The 19,989-nt window shown below is 38.6% G+C and overlaps 1 protein-coding gene across 1 annotated transcript in view; it reads right to left on the bottom strand.

Annotated features, from left to right (window-relative positions):
• Positions 1-19,989, bottom strand: part of fhip2a (FHF complex subunit HOOK interacting protein 2) — an 87,145-nt gene that overhangs the window by 35,453 nt on the left and 31,703 nt on the right. Inside the window, exons 4-10 of the mRNA XM_063072021.1 lie at positions 17,949-18,053; positions 15,115-15,237; positions 13,030-13,359; positions 10,315-10,511; positions 3,239-3,353; positions 633-709; positions 16-205 (exon numbers count right to left, since the gene is read on the bottom strand). Coding sequence (XP_062928091.1) covers positions 16-205; positions 633-709; positions 3,239-3,353; positions 10,315-10,511; positions 13,030-13,359; positions 15,115-15,237; positions 17,949-18,053 — 1,137 coding nt within the window. The remainder of the gene's footprint in view (positions 1-15; positions 206-632; positions 710-3,238; positions 3,354-10,314; positions 10,512-13,029; positions 13,360-15,114; positions 15,238-17,948; positions 18,054-19,989) is intronic.

Genomic DNA, 19,989 nt, shown 5'->3' with positions numbered 1-19,989 from the left:
TTTATCAATATTTACCTCATCTGACAGATGGTCACAGTGTTCTATGAGCCGGTACCGCAGCTGATGTTTATTGTGGCCAGGTGCCTCAGGCTGTCTCTGTTCCCCTAACAAGAAGAAAACTAACTCTTGTAGCATTGCATTTGATGTGATCTGACGGATGATGCGATTAAGTAGTGATATTGAGGTCAGAATACCGATCTCTGATCTATACACACAAGGAAAAGATATTTTAGGTATCATTGTCCAGACTTGAAGAGGTTTTTAAAAAGAAACTATCGTAGTCACCTTGAGATTAGAGTTTCTGGCTTCTTCAAGCAGGTAAATACAGAATAAAGCAAGCTTAATGAACAAGAACTCTAATATGACAGCAACTACATTTTCATGCAAGCTTTCACACTGAATACATTGACAGAAATTTTACATGTTTTCTCTGAGGAATTCAACCTCTCTTTTACTGTCAAGAGTGGGAAAGCAAGTCTGCCATATTTCCAGGTACAGTGTCCCTCAATCATTACCTCCATAGGAGCAAGTGGTTAAAAATTACAGAAAAATACTGAAAGCACTCTTTTGCTTTGCTTTATAAGACAAATAGAACAAATCAGTGAAATGATGAGAGAAATTAAGGGACTTACGTCTGAAGCAATTGAGGTTCCATAACTGGGACAAAGAATCTCTCTCGGATAGCTCTTGCCAAGGCAGCAGCAGTGACCTGTAAAATGAAAAGCAGCATAAATAATTATACAGCTGATTGGTTATTTGTACTCCACATCATAAAACATTCCAATCCATGATACAGCCTAACGAATATTTATTAAGGAAAAGGACAACGTAAAGATTTTGTCTTAGCTAAATACTTTTCTGTTAGCAATCTCAAGTTTCCAGTTTCAAATAGTCTTTGTACAATGGTTCGAAAGAAATATTTATCTTTCTTCAAAGTTCAATGTTTTTCTTAATATATACACTAATTTTCTCAAATTGATTTCCTTTGTTTGTACCCTTTGGCTTAGTTACTTTACATTTGAGACATTATCTAATAAGTAATATAATTTCCATCTGTATAATGTGAGTTCCTTTAAATTTCCTGCAATACACCTAATTTAAGATTAATTTTTTTCCTTCACCTCTCAGTATATGTATCTTTTTCCTCCTGCTCAAACAACATCCTGGGAAGTTCCATGACCCACTGAATCAAAATATCCTCAAAAAGCAGAATTGTCAAATGGAAAAGAAGGAAAACAAATTGACTTAAATTTCTAGATATTGAGGGACGGCTGAATAGGACAAAGACTATATTTCTGATAGGCCGAATCAGAATGGCTCCCAAATCATGATCTGCTGGCACAGCTACAAACTACATCTTACAAACTAACTTGTTTTCTCTCTCTTTCAGTACTGATAAGCATTCATCTGCATGTATCCTTAACTCTTTCTCCTTCCGAAGACACTACCTGATCTGCTTGATGTTTTCAGCATATTCTGTTTTATATTGGACTTTCACATCTGTAGTTTTTTGATTTTTATTAATTATTTCAGAAATGTTTCCAATATTGGTTGCTATTTGTAGATGATCTGTGGAACTCAACTTGGGTGATACACCATTTTAAAATAGCAGAAGCATTATAGCCATGTAACTCAAAGTTTACCACCTCAGATGTATCATAGAAAACCACAGCACTGAAACAGGACCTTCAGCCTACCTAGTCCATGCTGAACTACTTAAGTTGCCTAGTCCCACCAACCTGCAACCGGACCATAGCCCTCCATACCCCTCCCCTTATGTACCTATCCAATTTTCTCTGAAATCTTGAAATCAAAATCATGTCTTCTGCTTGCGCTGGCCGTTCATTTCACACTCTCACCCTCTTGAGTGAAGAAGATTCCCCTTATGTTCTCCTTAAACATTTCACCTTTCACCCATGACCTCTAGTTGTAGTCTCTCCCAATCTTAGTGGAAAAAGCCTGCTTGCATTTACTCTATCTATACCTTTCATTATTTTGAATACCTCTACCAAATCTCCCCTCAATCTTCTTTGTTCTACAGAACAAAGTTGTAACCTATTCCATCTTTCCTTCTAACTCAGTTCCTCCTGTCCCAGCAACATCCTTGTAAATTTTTTCTGTACTCTTCCAATTTTATTTACATCTTTCCTGTACGTAGGTGACCAAAACTACACACAATACTCCAACAACAGGAATTCTGCAGATGCTGGAAATTCAAGTAACACACATCAAAGCTGCTGGTGAACGCAGCAGGCCAGGCAGCATCTCTAGGAAGAGGTACAGTCGATGTTTCAGGCCGAGACCCCTCTTCACAATACTCCAAATTAGGCCTACTAACATCTTATATAACTTCAACATAACATCCCAACTCCTGTACTCAATACTTTGATCTATGAAGGCTAATGTGCCAAAAGCTTTCTTTAATACCACAACTACCTGTGACACCACTTTCAATGAATTATGGACCATATTCCCAGATCCCTTTGTTCAACTGCACTCCTCGGTGCCCCACTGTTCAGTGTATAAAGCCTACCCTGGTTGGTATTCCCAAAATGCAACACCTCACTTGTGGTAGAATCACAAACGCGAGAAAATCTGCAGATACTGGAAATCCAAGCCACACACACAAAATACTGGAGGAAGTCAGCAGGCCAGGCAGCATCTATGGAAAAGAATACAGTCAATGTTTCCAGCTGAGACACTTCATCAGGTCCTGATGAAGGGTCTCGGACCAAAACGTCAATCGTTTATACTCTTTTTCATAGATGCTGCCTGGCCTGTTGAGTTCCTCCAGCATTTTGTGTGCGTTACCTCACCTGTGGTACATAAATGTGGAATTCAATTTTTAAAATCCCATTATGGTAATAGGGCTGAAATACCCTTCCAATTCACTATTTTATTATGGAAAATATTTAAAGAAATTGAAGAATGAACATGGATAAAGTACATCCAATAAGTTTAATGTAAATTAATTTATAACTTCATTATATTCCCCAGAAGGATTTACTGGATCCTTCACACATTCATTTCTGCCATTGGAAGTATTCTATTGGCTATCCACAAAAAATACTTCATAAAATTATTTTACTCTCTTAATACAAGAGACAATCCAGTTGAAATTATATTGCTTTATCTGTGAGAAAAAGTTCAAATCAAAATTTAATTATTTATATAAATTTGTGGTGGGGCCGGGGGGAACTAACAGTGAACAGTTAAACTTTTTACTTAGCTTTCAGACCTTGTGGGCTTCTTTAATCAGCTGGTCACAGTAATCCAACCAAGACAGGAAAGAGATGAGAGGCCGCTTTCCTGGAAAAGCCGTGGTGTCTTCTTTTTGGCTGTAAGAATCCAAACTGTAATACAGAATGTGAAGAATAAAATTTGATATAGTTCATTAAGATTTTTAGCAGCTTGAATTTATAAGGAAAACACCCTTTCTCATTGTGTTAACTCACGTTTACAATGATAAAATACAAAAGATGCTAGAAACTGGAAAAAAAAACTAAACTGCTGAACATTGAGAGCAAGTCTGGCTGCACTTGTAAAGAGGGAATTGGACAATATTTTAGGTGGATCACTTAACATAAGAACTGAGTAAGATCCACAGATGCTGATAGATTCCTGCTAAGTTAGTCAAAAGGAATTTAGTATATATACACCAAGTTAGTTCCAATGCCGAGTTATTAAACACATTTTGTTGAAATTCTGCACTATAACTACAAACCCTACTTCCAGAAAAGTTGGGATATTTTCCAAAATGCAATAAAAACAAAAATCTGTGATATGTTAATTCACATGAACCTTTATTTAACTGACAAAAGTACAAAGAAAAGATTTTTGGTAGTTTTACTGACCAACTTAATTGTATTTTGTAAACATACACAAATTTAGAATTTGATGGCTGCAACACACTCAACAAAAGTTGGGACAGAGGCATGTTTACCATTGTGTTACATCACCTTTCCTTTTAATAACACTTTTTAATCATTTTGGAACTGAGGATACTAATTGTAGTAGATTTGCAATTGGAAATTTTGTCCATTCTTGCTTGATATAAGACTTCAGCTGCTCAACAGTCCGTGGTCTCCATTGTCTGATTCTCCTCTTCATGATGCGCCATACATTTTCAATAGGAGATAGATCTGGACTGGCAGCAGGCCAGTCAAGCACACGCACTCTGTGTCTACAAAGCCACGCTGTTGTAGCCCGTGCAGAATGTGGTCTGGCATTGTCCTGCTGAAATAAGCATGGATGTCCTGGGAAGAGACGTCGCCTTGATGGCAACATATGTCTCTGTAAAATCCTAATATACGCCTCAGAGTCAATGGTACCTTCACATACATGCAACTTACCAATGCCGTGGGCACTGATGCACCCCCACACCATCACAGATGCTGGCTTTTGCACCTTTCGCTGATAACAATCTGGATGGTCGTTTTCATCTTTGGCATGGAGAACTCGACGCCTGTTTTTTCCGAAAACTAGCTGAAATGTGGACTCGTCTGACCACAGCACACGGTTCCAGTCTTTCGGTCCATCTGAGATGAGCTCGGGCCCAGAGAACTCGCCGGCATTTCTGCATAGAGTTGATGTATGGTTTCCTCCTTGCGTAATACAGTTTCAAGTTGCATTTCTGGATGCAGCGACGAACTGTGTTGAGTGACAATGGTTTTCCGAAGTACTCCCGAGCCCAGGTGGCTATAATTGTCACAGTAGCATGACGGTTTCTTAGGCAGTGCCGCCTGAGAGCTCGAAGATCACGCGCATTCAACAGTGGTTTCCGACCTTGCCCTTTACGCACCGAGATGTGTCTGAATTCTCTGAATCTTTTCACAATATTATGTACTGTAGATGTTGAAAGACCTAAATGCTCTGCAATCTTGCGTTGAGAAATGTTCCTTTTGAACTGACTAACAATTCTCTCACGAATTTTGGCACAAAGGGGTGAGCCACGACCCATCCTTGCTTGCAAAGACTGAGCCTTTGATGGACGCTACTTTTATACCCAGTCATGATACCTCACCTGCTACCAATTAGCCTGCTTAATGTGGAGTCTTCCAAACTGGTGTTAATTGAATATTCCGTGCACTTTTCAATCTTATTTTAACTCTGTCCCAACTTTTGTTGAGTGTGTTGCAGCCATCAAATTCTAAATTTGTGTATATTTACAAAATACAATTAAGTTGGTCAGTACTATTGAAAATCTTTTCTTTGTACTTTTGTCAGTTAAATAAAGGTTCACGTGAATTAACATATCACAGATTTTTGTTTTTATTGCATTTTGGAAAATATCCTAACTTTTCTGGAAATGGGGTTTGTACATTTCAAAAATGCTTAGTCAAGAGAAACAACAACATACATCAAAGTTGCTGGTGAACGCAGCAGGCCAGGCAGCATCTATAGGAAGAGGCGCAGTCGACGTTTCAGGCCGAGACCCTTCGTCAGGACTAACTGAAGGAAGAGTGAGTATCCCTTACTCACTCTTCCTTCAGTTAGTCCTGACGAAGGGTCTCGGCCTGAAACGTCGACTGCGCCTCTTCCTATAGATGCTGCCTGGCCTGCTGCGTTCACCAGCAACTTTGATGTATGTTGCTTGAATTTCCAGCATCTGCAGAATTCCTGTTGTTTGTAGTCAAGAGAAATGTGCTTTGGTTGCTGTGTGATCAGAAAAGCCACCATAAAATGCAACTTCTTTCCATTTTAAAGAAGCCTGAAGGCACACACTCAGCGATTCAGAAACAGCTTCTTCCCCTCTGCCACAAACAAGAGAAAACCTGTACCTGCAGGCCAGGTAGCATCTATGGCAAAAAGTACAGTCGATGTTTCAGTCCTGCCAAAGAGTCTTGGCCCGAAACGTCAATTGTACCTTTTTCCATAGGTGCTGAGTTCCTCCAGCATTTTGTGTCTTCTCCTCTGCCATCCAATTTCTGAATGAATATTGAACCTATGCACACTACTTATTAAATTTAACTACTTAGTATACATATATATTCTTGCTGTAATTCAGGTTTTTTCTCTATTATCATGCAGTGCATTGTACGGCTGTCATAAAGTTACAAATTTCATGATATGTACCGTGATATTAAACCTCATTTTGATTCAATAAATTCAGTTGTGAAAATGGACAGTACAATTTTCTGAATGATTTATCTGTCATATTTTGAAACTGCTAATCTTCAAGAAATTTAGTGAAATCTTTTTTTTGCACCACTGAAGGAGAATACTTAGATCATGACATGCTGAGTTGTTCTATGACTATGTACTTATTGAAGCTATCTATACAAAGGTTCTTTGTGCCCAGGATTCTCTTAACATGGGATACCAGTCACTTTCAAAGATTTCTCAATGTATAAAGGTGGTCCTGCACACCCACCCCCCAATCTCAAATTGCAGATTGGGTGGGGCTGCCTGCAGCAAGACCAATCAGCAAGTATGCTTTCCACTGACCTGTGTGTGTTATAAAATGTGATACAAAGGCTGTAGTTACTGCTGTGGGGGGGTCATCTGCCAGAACTGCAGACAGGTGAGAACACGTGAAGTATACCACTGCATCACTATCTACCCCTACAACATCTATTAAATTTGTAATACTTAGCATATTTTGAAAGGAAGTTCAATTCGCTTTTCTTGGCAAGTACACACTCTTTATTACAACATTGAATTTACATATATAACAGTAGATTAAAAAATGCCTAAAAATTAAGTCATTAAAAAAATGCTGCCTAAAACGTTAGTTTTATTTTTACACATATATTCAATACTGATACTTTTTTCTGAGATTATACTTAGCACAGTTCCTCGATATTTGCATTTACATTGGAATAATTAGTACAGATGACCAAAAAAAACTTCAGCAACTAATGGAGACTCTGAAGAGTGGGTGGGTCACAGAGGTAAATGAAAGTCACAAGTGGACCACGAACAGAAAAAGGTCAAGGGTATTTCATCATGACAACAATCCAGCTATGTTGACAGAGGAAGTGGAAGTCTTGGTGATAAAGTAACTTCATGTAACTAACACTCATTACAAAACTATTCCTAATACTCGTAGAGATGCTAAGTTAATTTTGAAGGAACACGCAATTTCAGTAGCTTAAAAATTTTAGAGCACAGTTCTTTTCCTGCAAAACATCTGGCAATTGTATTATTCCATAATTCAGTTTTTGGATCAAAACTGGATAGGGTAGAACGAGGATTATTTATAGACCATAAGACATAGGAGCAGAATTAGGCCATTTGGCCCATCAAGTCTGCTCCACAACAGTTGATAAATGATGCAAAAGTACATACGTTAGCTCTTATTTATGTTTCGGCCAGGACATTATGCAATATGTTTCCTCCGTTGCAATTTATAATGAAGCCGAAGGAAAAATTGAAACTAAATATTCACACACACACCCTCATAAACTCATGTTTTTAAATCACAAATACACATACCAAATATTATGGTCATCTTGCCAATAGCTGTAATATTGAATTGGATAGAAATACCACCAATTGGATTACAATGTTCCACTGTCAAAGAAAGAAAAATTGAATACTTGTCTACACTATGCAAGCAAAAATGCAAATTTTAGAAGGGACAAGTGTTACTAGTATTTAAAAGGACGAGTATATTTAAAGCAAAAATCAGATTGCTGAAGGAACTTGAAACATGTGCGGGGGATAAAGCATTTGTCATATGTCTGGATTGAGATCTTGCATTAGGACTGAGGGTGGTGAGATGATAGTTGGTATTAACAGAAGCAGGAGGCAGCATCTGTAATCTCTTGTGTCTCTCTCTCGAGCAAACTTAAGTTATCCAGGGACTGCAATATTTCTTTTAAAATACAACTTGTATTACATGAAGAGTGAACATTCTGCTGCAATAATATCCTCCTGTTAATTAAATCAAAACCACATTTCAATGCATCTTCAGTGCAATAAAATTATGCTGTTAAGTCCATATATCTTTCATTATAAAATGCCAGAGGAAGCATTTTGCAAAATATAACTGAATTAAAGTTTCAAATCAAAATCAGAACTGGATAAATTGAGAAAAAAAAGTTTAGTTTGGATAAAAGGGATGGGTGGAAGTTCAAAGACCATGTCTGTGATGAAGACTGAAAAATCGTTGATACAGATGGTATCATCTGAAACAGGGTCACATCTCTGAACAGAGAAAAAAACAACACACCGAATGCTGGAAGGATGCAGCAGGTCAGGTAGCATCAATGGAAAAGAGCAAACAGTCAGCGTTTCAGGCCGCGAAAAGGAAGGGGGGGAAGATGTCTGAATAAAAAGGTGGGGAAAGGGGAAAGAGGCTAGTTGGAAGGTTGTAGGTGAAGCCAGGTAGGTGAGAAAGGTCAAGGGCTGGAGAAGAAAGAAGCTGATAGGAGAGGAGAGTGGTTAATAGGCGAAAGGGAAGGAGGGGGACTTGGGGGAAGTAATAGGCAGTGAGAAGTGAAAAGTCAGAGTGGAATAGGCTGGGAAGAATGTGTTCAGCAGAAGGAGAAATCAATATTCATGCTATCAGGTTGGAGGGTACCCAGACAGAATATAAGTCGCTCCTTATCTTGGTCCAAGGATTGACACATCGGAACAGGAATAGGAATTAAACTGAATGCCCACCAGAAAGTCCTGCTTGTCGCTGATGGTGGTGTTTGACAGAAATCCAAGATTCTTCCACATCTGTTTGGCTTTTCCAGCATTCCCCATTATTGGAGATTTCCAGCAACACCTGTATTTGGTAACTCACATTTCTAATATTGTTTGTGTTTTATTTTTTTCTCTCCTGCCATTTACCTCCTATTGGACAGATTAGCTGCCATTAAGCCTTCAGCACCCTCTGTGTATCTTGGTCTCCACCTTATCAGACACTTTCTTTGTATTCTTTACCTCACCCTCTCCCCTACACACTTTATTACTTAAAACATGTCTGTTTTCCAAATCAAAGTTTAAATTTCAAAGTAAATTTATTATCGAAGTATATATATGTCACCATTTTCTTGTGGGCATACTCAATAAATCCATAGAATAATAACCATAGCAGAATCAATGAAAGATCACCCAACTAGAGGGTTTAACCAGAGTGAAAAAGACAAGAAACTGCACAAATACAATAACTAATAATAATAAATAAGTGACAAATAACAAGAACATGAGATGAAGAGTCTTTGAAATTTCATCCATTGGTTGTAGGAACATTTCAATGATGGGTCAAGTGAAGTTGAGTGAATTTATCCCCTTGGTTCAAAAGTCTGATGGTTGAGGCGTAATAACTGTTCCTGAACCTGGAGGTGTGGGTACTGAGGCTCCAATACCTTCTTCCTGATGGCAGTAACGAGAAGAAAGGACTTCCTGGGTGGACATCCTTCTAGTTCTAACAAGAAGTCATCAACCCAAGTCTTTAACATTATTTCTGTCTCCAGTGATGTGGCCATAAATGCTGAATTTTGTTTTTATTTCAAACTTATAGCCTGATTTACATCCTTGCACCTTGATCGACTTTGCTTTTCAATTGATTGGCAGGAATTAAGAGGCTAACAATGTGAAATGATAAATCCTTTTCACTGAGTCAACAGGAACAGAAGTAGCAATGGTAGTTCTGACTGGGTATGAACAGAATTGCTGATTTGAGATAGTGAACCAGCATGACATTTATTTATTGATACAGCACACAACAGGGCCCTCCCACCCTTTGGGCCACGCCGCCCAACAATCCCCCAATTTAATCCTAGACTAATCACAGGACGATTTACAAGGACCAATTAACCTATCAACCAGTACGTTTTTGGACTGTGGGAGGAAACCAGAGCACCTGGAGGAAACCCACACAGGGAGAACGTATAAACTCTTTACCGATAGTGGCAGGAATTGAACCCGGGTCACTGGTACAATAAACCATTGTGCTTACCACCACACTTCCATGCTGCCTCATGAACACACCTATAGAATATTTGCTGTTCTGGTTCATGAAATATAAGAAAATGTACAAGACCTTTCAGACAAAAATGAGGTCAAAATTGTGGGTATATTATTCTCCAGGCTCTCAGATACCTTTTAACATTCCTCATGCTTTTGAACAGTGAAGATTATCAGTGCTGTCTACATGGTAATCTCATTGTTATATGTTACTACTTAACACAATAGCGGAAGAATAACTGATAAAGTGGAAGAACTTGGCTCAATTCTTGTCTTGCTTGTGGAGATACATCAGAGGTTTTTAAAAAAAAAACAGAACAATTTTCAGGGATATTTATTATTGTGAACTGTCACTATCTGCACAGTTTCTTCACAACGTAAGATACATCGGAGTTACTCTGTTCTACTTACCCCCAGTTAACAGACTCCAAAGATTCAATATCCATGGGATCTATTGACTGTGGCAATGCTCTATAAAGCTTGCCCAGTCTTTCTGTTAGCAATTGGCATAGCGAAGTATTCTCAGTCAGGCACTTTGCAGCTGCTGGCTCTGGCAAACTAACCAGTAGCATTAGACCCTCAGAAGCTTTAACAACAATTCGGCCATCCTGAAATGCAAATAAGAAAGAAGTGCTTGGGTGTTGTGTTGCTCTATGTAGTTCACATTATAATTAAGTGATGAATTCCAGAGTTTTCTTGAACTGACTATCAATAATGAAGTGTATTACTACAATAAATCTACTCTTGTATCATAAACCTAGGAGATTCTGCAGATGCTGGAAATCCAGAACAAATGCTGGAGGAACTCAGCAGGTGAGGCAGCATCTATGGAACTGAATAAACAGTCGACATTCTGGGCCAAGACTCTTCATCAGGACTGGAAAGGAGGGAGGAAGATGCCAGAATAAGAAGGTGGAGGGTGTGGAAGGAGGACAAGCTAGAAGGTGATAGGTGAAGCCAGGTGTGCTGGGGAGGGGGAAATGAAGTAAGCAGCTGGGAGGTGATAGGGGCAAAAGGCAAAGGGCAGGAAGAGAAGGAATCAAAATGGGAAGAGTGGAGCATAAGAAATAGGAGCAGGAGTAGGTCATTGGCCCGTTGAGCTTGCTCCACCATTCAATTATAAAAACTTTTACTATCTGTTTTTATATTTTCTGCCAGTTTATTTTCATAATCTATCTTCTCTTCTTTCATTGCTCGCTTAGTGGTTCTTTGTTGCTTTTTAAAGGTTTCCCAATCTTCCAGTTTCCCACTGCTCTTGGCGACTTTGTACGCACAAACTTTTAGTTTGATGCCTTCCTTTATTTTCTTAAGTTATCCACAGCTGACTCTCTCCACCATTATTGTCCTTGCTTTTAACTGGAATATACTTTTGTTGAGCACCGTGAAAAATCTCTTCGAAAGTCTTCCACTGTTCCTCAACCGTCCCACCATATAGCCTGTGTTCCCAGTCTACACTAGCCGAATCCTCCCTCATCCTGATACAGTCACCCTTGTCTAAACATAATACACTAGTTTTAGATTGCACTATTGCACCCTCCATTTGTATGACAGACTCAGTAATACTGTGATCACTCTTTCCAAGAGGATCCCTAATTTTACCTGTCTCATTGCACAGGACCAGAACTAAGACAGCATGATCCCTTGTAGATTTAGTAACATGCTGCTCACGAAAGCTATCACGGCTGCATTCTATGAAGTCCTCCTCGAGACTGCCTCGACCAACTTGATTCACCCAATCTATGTGCAAGTTAAAGTCCCCCATGATAACTGCTGTTTCATTCTTACACACCTCAGATATTTCTCGGTTAATTGCCTGTGCCACTCTAATGTTATTATTCGATAGCCTACAGACAACTCCCGCCAGTGATTTTTTTCCCCATTACTATTCCTTATCTCTACACAGATGGATTCAACGTTCTGCTTATATCATCTCTTACTATCACCCTGATCTCATCCTTAATTGAGGGCGCTATCCCACCTCCCTTACCTTCCTGCCTTACCTGATATCCTTAGATATTTAATTCACAATCTTCTCCATCTTGCAACTACATTTCTGTAATGGCCACTAAATCATACCCCTTTACATTGATTTGTGCTACAACTTCACTGACGTTGTTATGAATACTATGGGCATTCAGATAAAGTACCCTTACACTCATTGTGCCTTTAAAATCTAGTAATCTTTGTCTCTTATGCACTTGACTTTTCTACACTCTACCCTAACTTTTCTCTTTTTTAACTTGGACCATGGGAGAAAGGTAAGGAGGAGGGGCATTAGGGGGAGGTGATAGGCAGGTGAGAAGGGGCAAAAGGTTATAGTGCAAAATTTAAGAAGAGGAAAGGGTGAGCAGGAAAAAATTACCGGAAGTTGGGACAAAAATTGATGTTCATGTCATCAGGTTGGTGGCAACCTGGACCGAATATGAGGTGTTGCTTCTCTAACCTCATTCTGGCCATGGACCAACATATTGGAACAGAATTGGAGGCAGGAATTAGAATGGTTGGTCACCAGGAAATTCCACTTTTTGCCAATGGAGCGGGGGTGCGCAACAAAGCAAACCCTCAGTTTACACTGGTTCTCACCAATGTACAGGAGGCCACATCGGGAGCACCGTTACTCTTGTATCAACCTTCTTTTAACATCTTCTGACATTTTATTATACATTTGTTGCATGTTTTTAAGGGCACAAAAATTCAATGCGATTAAATAGCATGTTTTTTTAAGCATTGATAATATATGTGGATGTAGGCAGCTTTTCTCTAAGTTCTGTGGGTACTGATTGCCCTTGCAAATTCAAAGTTCAAAGAAAAATTTATTATCAGATTACATACATGTCTTCACATACAACCCTGAGATTCTTTTTCCTGTGGGTTGTATGTACATGCAATGAAATACAGGTTTTCTAGAAGCAAATCCAAAGATTCAAATGTTCCCACTGTTACTTCTCCATCTATATTAAATGATATTTTCATCTTTACATATTTACATAGGTGCAGTGGTATCACTGTTTAGCTATTTCTTTCACCTTGGACACCATTAAAACCTAATCCTGATCACATCAGAAGAATTACACAATTGTAGTTGTAAATGAAATCGGTTCATAAAGTGTTTAAAAGAATACCTACCGGGCTTTTACTCAGATTTATCAATGAGTTCACCAAGTTATAATCCTGATTTTGACAGTGATCAGTTGCAGCAACTATGTGTGGAGAGAGGACCATCTCATTTAATGATGCAGACAGATCAGTACTCTGCTGAGATGATCTATCACTGCTGTCCAGGGGGCTGGTTACAGCTCCACAGGTGGCACTGCAAAGTCCTGTACTTATCTCAGCCTCCAGAGATTGGGCCTGTTCAGTGTCTGATGATACACCTCTGTTTGTGACTGCTTTGTTTGCAACATCTCCCGTTGTTTGCCGTGGGTTTGTAGTTCCTGCATCTCTTGGAGATTTATTCTGAAAGAAGAAAAGATTTCGTCTTATAACTATAACTTTAAGGGAGAACTCAGGAAACCTAGAAAAGAACTTAAGGCACTAATTTGTTAATAAAACAACAGTTGCACTATTATGATGACCATATATTCTTGCAGCACAACAGTACACCTCCCAAAAAATACTGACAGATCACAGTGAAAGAGGCAGATTTGGAAAGAATTAGAGATAAGCTGATTTGAAAAGGGATTGCTTGTCTTCTGTAGCAATTATGTACTGATATTACAAAGTGTTTATAGCACAGAAACAAGCTATTCATTTTGATAGAACTGCAGCAAACAGCCTTTTTCAACTATTTGTCCTTTATCCAGTCTGCACTCTTATAGAATTACATGTCTGCTCCAACCACTTCAGTATTGAGAATTTTACTGATGTTAAAAATTTGCTTTGCTAAGGTTCAAACATCAACTACTCACAAACTTCATAATTGATCAGTCATTGGATAAATATGATTTCTCCTAAATTCCTACTGGAGTTATTAGTGTTTATAGATGATTTTGTTAATCCACAGTGGTGCAAGTTATTAAGACTAATTGCAGAATTGGACCGGAGTAATGACACTATCATGTCGTATCGGTGTAAATTTTGGGCCATGATATTGTGAAACAGTGAATCACTGTTTTGGAATATCTGAATAGAATGCACTGTTCAACTGAGCTTTATTTTTTACTTTATTTTATTTATTTTGAGATACAGCACAGTACAGGTCCTTCTAGCCAATGATCCGCTCCGCCCAGCAACCCATCCTATTCACAGGACGATTTAGAATGACTAGTTAACCTACTAAATGGTACGTCTTTGGACTACGGAGGGGAAGCCGGAGCACCTGGAGGAAATCCACATGCTCATGGGAAGGATGTACCAACTTTTTACAGAGGATGCTGGAAATGAACTTCAAACTCTGTAGCTCTGAGTTGTACTAGCATTGCGCTAATTGTTATTTCCCAATATCAGAAACTCCTTGTTGAAAATGCTGATGTTTATGAAGTTGTAAGGGGATGAATATGTGAAAGGTAACTATTGCTCATCAGATTCAACAGCAAGCAATAGGGTCAAACAAATGTGAAGAGTCCATTAGCAAACTGGAACAAAAGCACTTCACAGTACAGCTGTCATATTACCCAGTAATAAGAAGCTTAGAGTTAGAAGAGTAATGATTCAACTGCAAAAAGCAGTAAGAAACAGAGATAACCATTGTTCGGTTGATAAGAATAGCTGGAATGTTGCCAAGTTTTTTTCATAATGAAGTCACACCGCCAATTTGCCGATTCTCATTTTTAAAAATAAAAAAAACTTCTTAAAATCCATATGTAATTGATTCTAACTTAACAAGCCTAAACAAAATTAACATTGAGGGCATGTTTGCCTAACAGATTACAACTGTCTTGCTCAGCAATTTTACAGAATGTTAAACAATAGCTTTTTTGTAGAGTAGCATAGAGGTTAATGCAGAAGGAATAGCAGATATTCTTCCCTTTAAAAGGAATATTCCTGAATTTCAGTGATTAGGATTGGGATATTATAGATCTTCAGCATATTATTTTATGTTGCTGAGCAAATTACTAGATCTATTGATTCCAAAGTTGTTATATGGAAAAACTACACAAGTTCTGAATACATGGTACAACATTATAATATAGAAAATTTTAAGTAGTTAACTAAAGCAACAACATTACACATTTTAAAAATATACAATGCAGGACAGTGGAAAATACATACCTCAAGAAAGAAGTTAACCAAGTATGGGTCTTGTTTTAATTTTGCACAAACAATACAGAGGAATTGTATTTCCTCATTTTCTGTCGGGGCAGCAAGAACTTCACCGCAAAGTCTAATTAATTTCTGAAAAAAAAAGACATAGCAGAAAAGTGGAAACTTTTTTTTAGTACGTACAACCACTTGACCCCCACCTCCCTAAAAATACCTAACATAGTATGGTGCCTGAAATAGCATGGACATCTGTATATATCTTGGAAGACTTTCTAAATAGTTTGTGCAGATTTGGCATGGCACCAAAAATTTTGACAAACTTTGATAGATATACAGTGGAGGAAATGCCAATATCCGGGAATGGAAAGTGGTGACTCCAGCCCAGTCAATCACAGGCAAAGCCTGCCCCACAATGAGCCTATGTACATGGAGCGTTGCCGCAGCAAAGCAGCTCCCACCCTCAGATACTCCACATCTGGAGTACAGCACACAGTTCTGGTTGCCTCATTATAGGAAGAACGTTGAAACTTTGGAGAGAATACCAGGATGCTGCCTGGATTAAAGGGCATGTACTACAATGGAAGCTTGGACAGACTTGGGTTGTTTTCTCTGGAGTGGTGGAGACTGAGGGGAGATCTTTCACAGGTTTATAAGATTATAGATAGTGTAGTCATCCAATATCTATTTTCCTGAGGGTTGAAATGTCTAGTACAGAGGTCATACATTTAAGGAGAAAGGGGGTAATTTCAGTGGAGAAGTGATGAGCAAGATTTTATTTTATATACATAGAGTGGTGGGTGCATGGAATGCACTGCCTGTGGAGGTGGCAGAGGTAGAAATATTAGACACTCTAAAGGGGCGTTTAGACAGACACATGATTGTGAAGAAAATGCAAGAATATAGACATTGTGTAGGCAGAAAAGATTAGTTTAGTTAGCCATTTGATTACCAATTTAATTGGTTCGGTACATTATGGGGCAAGGGGTTGTTCCTGTGCTGCACTGTTCTATGTACTCAAGGACCCCCACCATCCAGATCATGCCCTCTTCTCACTATTACCAATGTTTTTTTTCCTTATTTGCATAATTTGTTTTATTTTGTACATTGGCTGTCTGTTGGTCTTTATTTATAGTTCTTCATAAATTCTATTGTATTTCTTTATTTTTCTGTAAATGCCCGCAAGAAATTAACCTTAAGGTGTGTATGGTAACATACATTCTTTGATAATAAATTTTACTTTGACTTTGATATCTACCTAGTTTAATCCCTGAAACATTCTTAGTTAACCAGTTCAGTACACCAATGAAAATTAACACATCTTATCGAATTTAAAAATGTTCATCAGTCTTCTTATTTGATGTTATTCTATATAATGACAGGAAAGCAGACTTCATCTCTCTTTTTCCCAGACTTAAGTTATGCTGATATTTCATCCTATTTGTGCCAGGATCCATGGGTACACTGAAGAGGAGCCATTTTTCTTGTGCAAATATGAAGCCAATACCAGAATCCGATTTATTACCACTGTAGAATATGTTGTTTTGTGGCAGTAGTGTAAAAACATAAAAATCTGTAAATTACCAAATTAAATAAACAATGCAAAGCAAAGGAAAAATAAGATAGTGTTCATGGACCATTCAGAAATCCAATGGTGAAGGGGAAGAAGTTAAGTGAAATTGTTGAGTCTTCAAGCTCCTGCATCTCCTCTTCAATGGTAGTAATGAGAAGAGGGCATGTCCCAGATGTTGAAGGTCCTTAACAATAGATGCCTCCTTTGTGAGACACCACCAGGTTTAACTGAGTTCTTCAACTGACAAATGCTTTCAATACCTATCTAGCTCCTTCTTGAAAGCATCTTTTTCGAACATTTTTTTTTAGTACTCATGTAAACATGAAGATTTTTCATGGGAACCTTTAACTGCAAAACACATCTTTGCATTGTGTCAGTATTGAACTTACATACTGAATTATAGGGAAACATTGAATAGGTTAGGACCTTTTTCCCCTGGAGCAGAGACAGAATTTTATGTACCTCTATCAAATCTCTCCTGGAGTGAGGGAAGATTTGATAAAGGTACATAGAATTATGAGGGATACAGATAGGGTACGTGCAAGCATGCTTTTCCAGAGGCTGGGTGAGACTACAACTAGAAATCATGAGTTAAGGGTGAAAAGTGAAATTTTTAAGGGGAACATGAGGGGGAAGTTCTTAACTCAAAAGCTGGTGAGAGTGTGGAATGAGCTGCCAACGGAATTGGTGGATGCAGGTTCAATTTCAATGTTTAGAGAAGTTTAGAGAAGTACTTGGATGGGAGGGGTATGGAGAGCTTTTGTCCAGGTGCAAATTGATGGGACCAACAGAGTAATAGTTTGGCATGGACTTAATGGGCCAAAAGGCCCGTTTCTATGCTGTAGTGCTCTGTGACACTATATCTGTTAACATCCCCAGTATAAGAAATGGACTGAAGCAGGAAGCTCAATTTTTGCCTAACGCTGGAAACCGCCCAACCCCAACCAGTAAACAAGTAATGAGGATTAGCTCTTCACAGAATAGTCCACTTGGGACTCAGGTGATTTGTAGAACTTAGCTCTTCACTGGATAAAACAATTAAATAACAAGCTCACAGCTAGCTGGAGGTGATTCTTTGTAAGCCCACAGGCAATATGGAAAAGTACTTCTGCCAGCTACCTTATAGAGTTTTTTTTTCTTTTATAGTATTCTGCATTCAAGTTAGACAAGCATGCCAAAATTACATGACAGAATTTCTACAACCATGCAAGATATTTGGTGTGATACAGAAATTGTCACCTGTCAGCTTTACATGGCAGTAAACAAATCATACCTGGACAGGCTTGTGAACATTTATGTGTGGTAGCAGGGGTTGCTTGATCCTTCCTAGTAATTTTGTATAGAAAATCAAGACCTGCTGTTTCATTCCAGGTGGGCACTAACAAACATACAAAGAAAAATAATAAGCACATCGGGAAAATATAATTCAACCAAATCATTAAAAAAACAAAATTTTAGTAAAATGCACCTATAGTTAACCGGAATGGGCACAGTGCTTTCTTGCCAATACTTCAGTAATGAAATAATTATGATTTGCTTTAATTTTAAAGTCTGCAAATAATTTTAAGGCTTTGTATCAACTTCAATATTTTTATCCTGAATTCTATTTTCAATAATGTTGGCAATTTGTGTAACAAATTTTCCCAAGTGGCCATGAGATTCGTCACAAGACTAATGTCTTGGCATACAGATAGGAGGGAGAGTGGCCGGTAGAATGGTGTGAGCATGACTTGAGTCTCAATGTGGACAAGACCAAAGAGATGAATGTGGACTTTAGGAAGGTGCAGGCTGACCACTAATTATTGCACATACAGAACTCCTCTGTGGAGATAGTTAAAAACACCGAGTTTCTGGGAGTGTACATAATGTACAATCTCACCTGGTCTCACACCACCACCTCTTTGGTCAAGAAAGTACAGTAGCGTCTCCACTTCCTGAGGATATTGAGGTGAGTGAGGTTCCCCCCACACTATTTTAACCAACTTTTACAGGAGCACCATCGAGAGCATCCTGACCAGCTGTATCACTGTCTGGTCATGGTATCTCTCTTCCACCCAATGGAGATTTTTATCCGAGCACTGCGTACGCAGGACCCTTAGCATTGATCCCTCACATCTGTTCTGCAATCTCTTTGACACCCTACTATCAGGAAGGAGGTACCACTGCATTAAGCCAAGAACTGTTAGGATGGGAAACAGCCTCTTGCTCTGAAGACTACTGAACTCCCTGTTCCCTGTCACCATGTATGAATCTCATGTATGAAGTGTTAGTAGCATTACACGGTTTACTTTTTAACTTGTACTGTACACACATCTTATTATTTGTTAAAGTAATATTACCACAGATAAATTATGTGTTACGTGCGTGGGTTTATATGTACAGTGTTTTGTGCACCTGGTCCAAAGGAAAGTTTGGCTGTATACATGTGTACAGTAGAATGAAAATAAATTGAACTTGAACTCAAAGATACTGTCTGAGATTCACCAATAGACAACTTGCCCTCTTCAAATTATGCCTTGGAACCCATTACATTAGGTCTATAAAACAGATCAATTACTAACCAAATATTTATTCCTAATGGTTTTAGCCAAGTGTTTTTAAATTCAAAAGTGCTTTAAAACCCATATTATCAGTTTGATTCTATAAGATTCCGAGTGTGCTTGTCCATTCAGTTTTCAGTATTAACTTGGAGACTAAATGCAGACTTGTTTAAAGGTCAACTTAAATTCAGTGCTTAAAAGGAAAAGACTAGATAATACATTATAAACACAAGAGATTCTGCAGATGCAGGAAATCCAAAGCCATACACACAAAATACTGGAGGAACTCAGCAGGTCAGGCAGCATCCATGGAAATGAATAAACAATTGACGTTAAGGGTATTCCTCCAAGAGGACTACAACCATGTCGTAGTTTTTGGAGGCACACATCCCTTAATGACCCAGAGAGCTATGTTGGCTGGAGCCAGGAATTTGTGCCTTTACTCTTGGTAGGGTCACCCATGCCGAACAGGTCAAAGGGTAGAGGCCAGACTAAGAGTGGCTCAGTGGTCCTGCAGCTTTAGGGGTCTGGCTCAGGGCCAACAATCCTGACCGGTCAAAAAGAAAAATTGTTATGGGAACAGCAATGAAGAATCCTTCTATACCTGTGTGCGACTGAACCACACCTGGGGCACAATAGAGAATATGGCCAAGGACAGACAGTTATAGATGACCTTCATTGCTGCCCAAAATGTCAGCAGTATAACAGGCAATATTGTAAGTTAGTTAAGGGCTTTGGGCTGAAATGTCAACCGTTTGTAAATTTCAATAGATG

This window comes from Mobula hypostoma, chromosome 19 (assembly GCF_963921235.1).
Source record: "Mobula hypostoma chromosome 19, sMobHyp1.1, whole genome shotgun sequence".
In the NCBI taxonomy this organism is placed as follows: domain Eukaryota; kingdom Metazoa; phylum Chordata; class Chondrichthyes; order Myliobatiformes; family Myliobatidae; genus Mobula; species Mobula hypostoma.
Note: the sequence above shows the minus strand (reverse complement) of the source record. Positions and strands in the feature narration are given on the sequence as shown.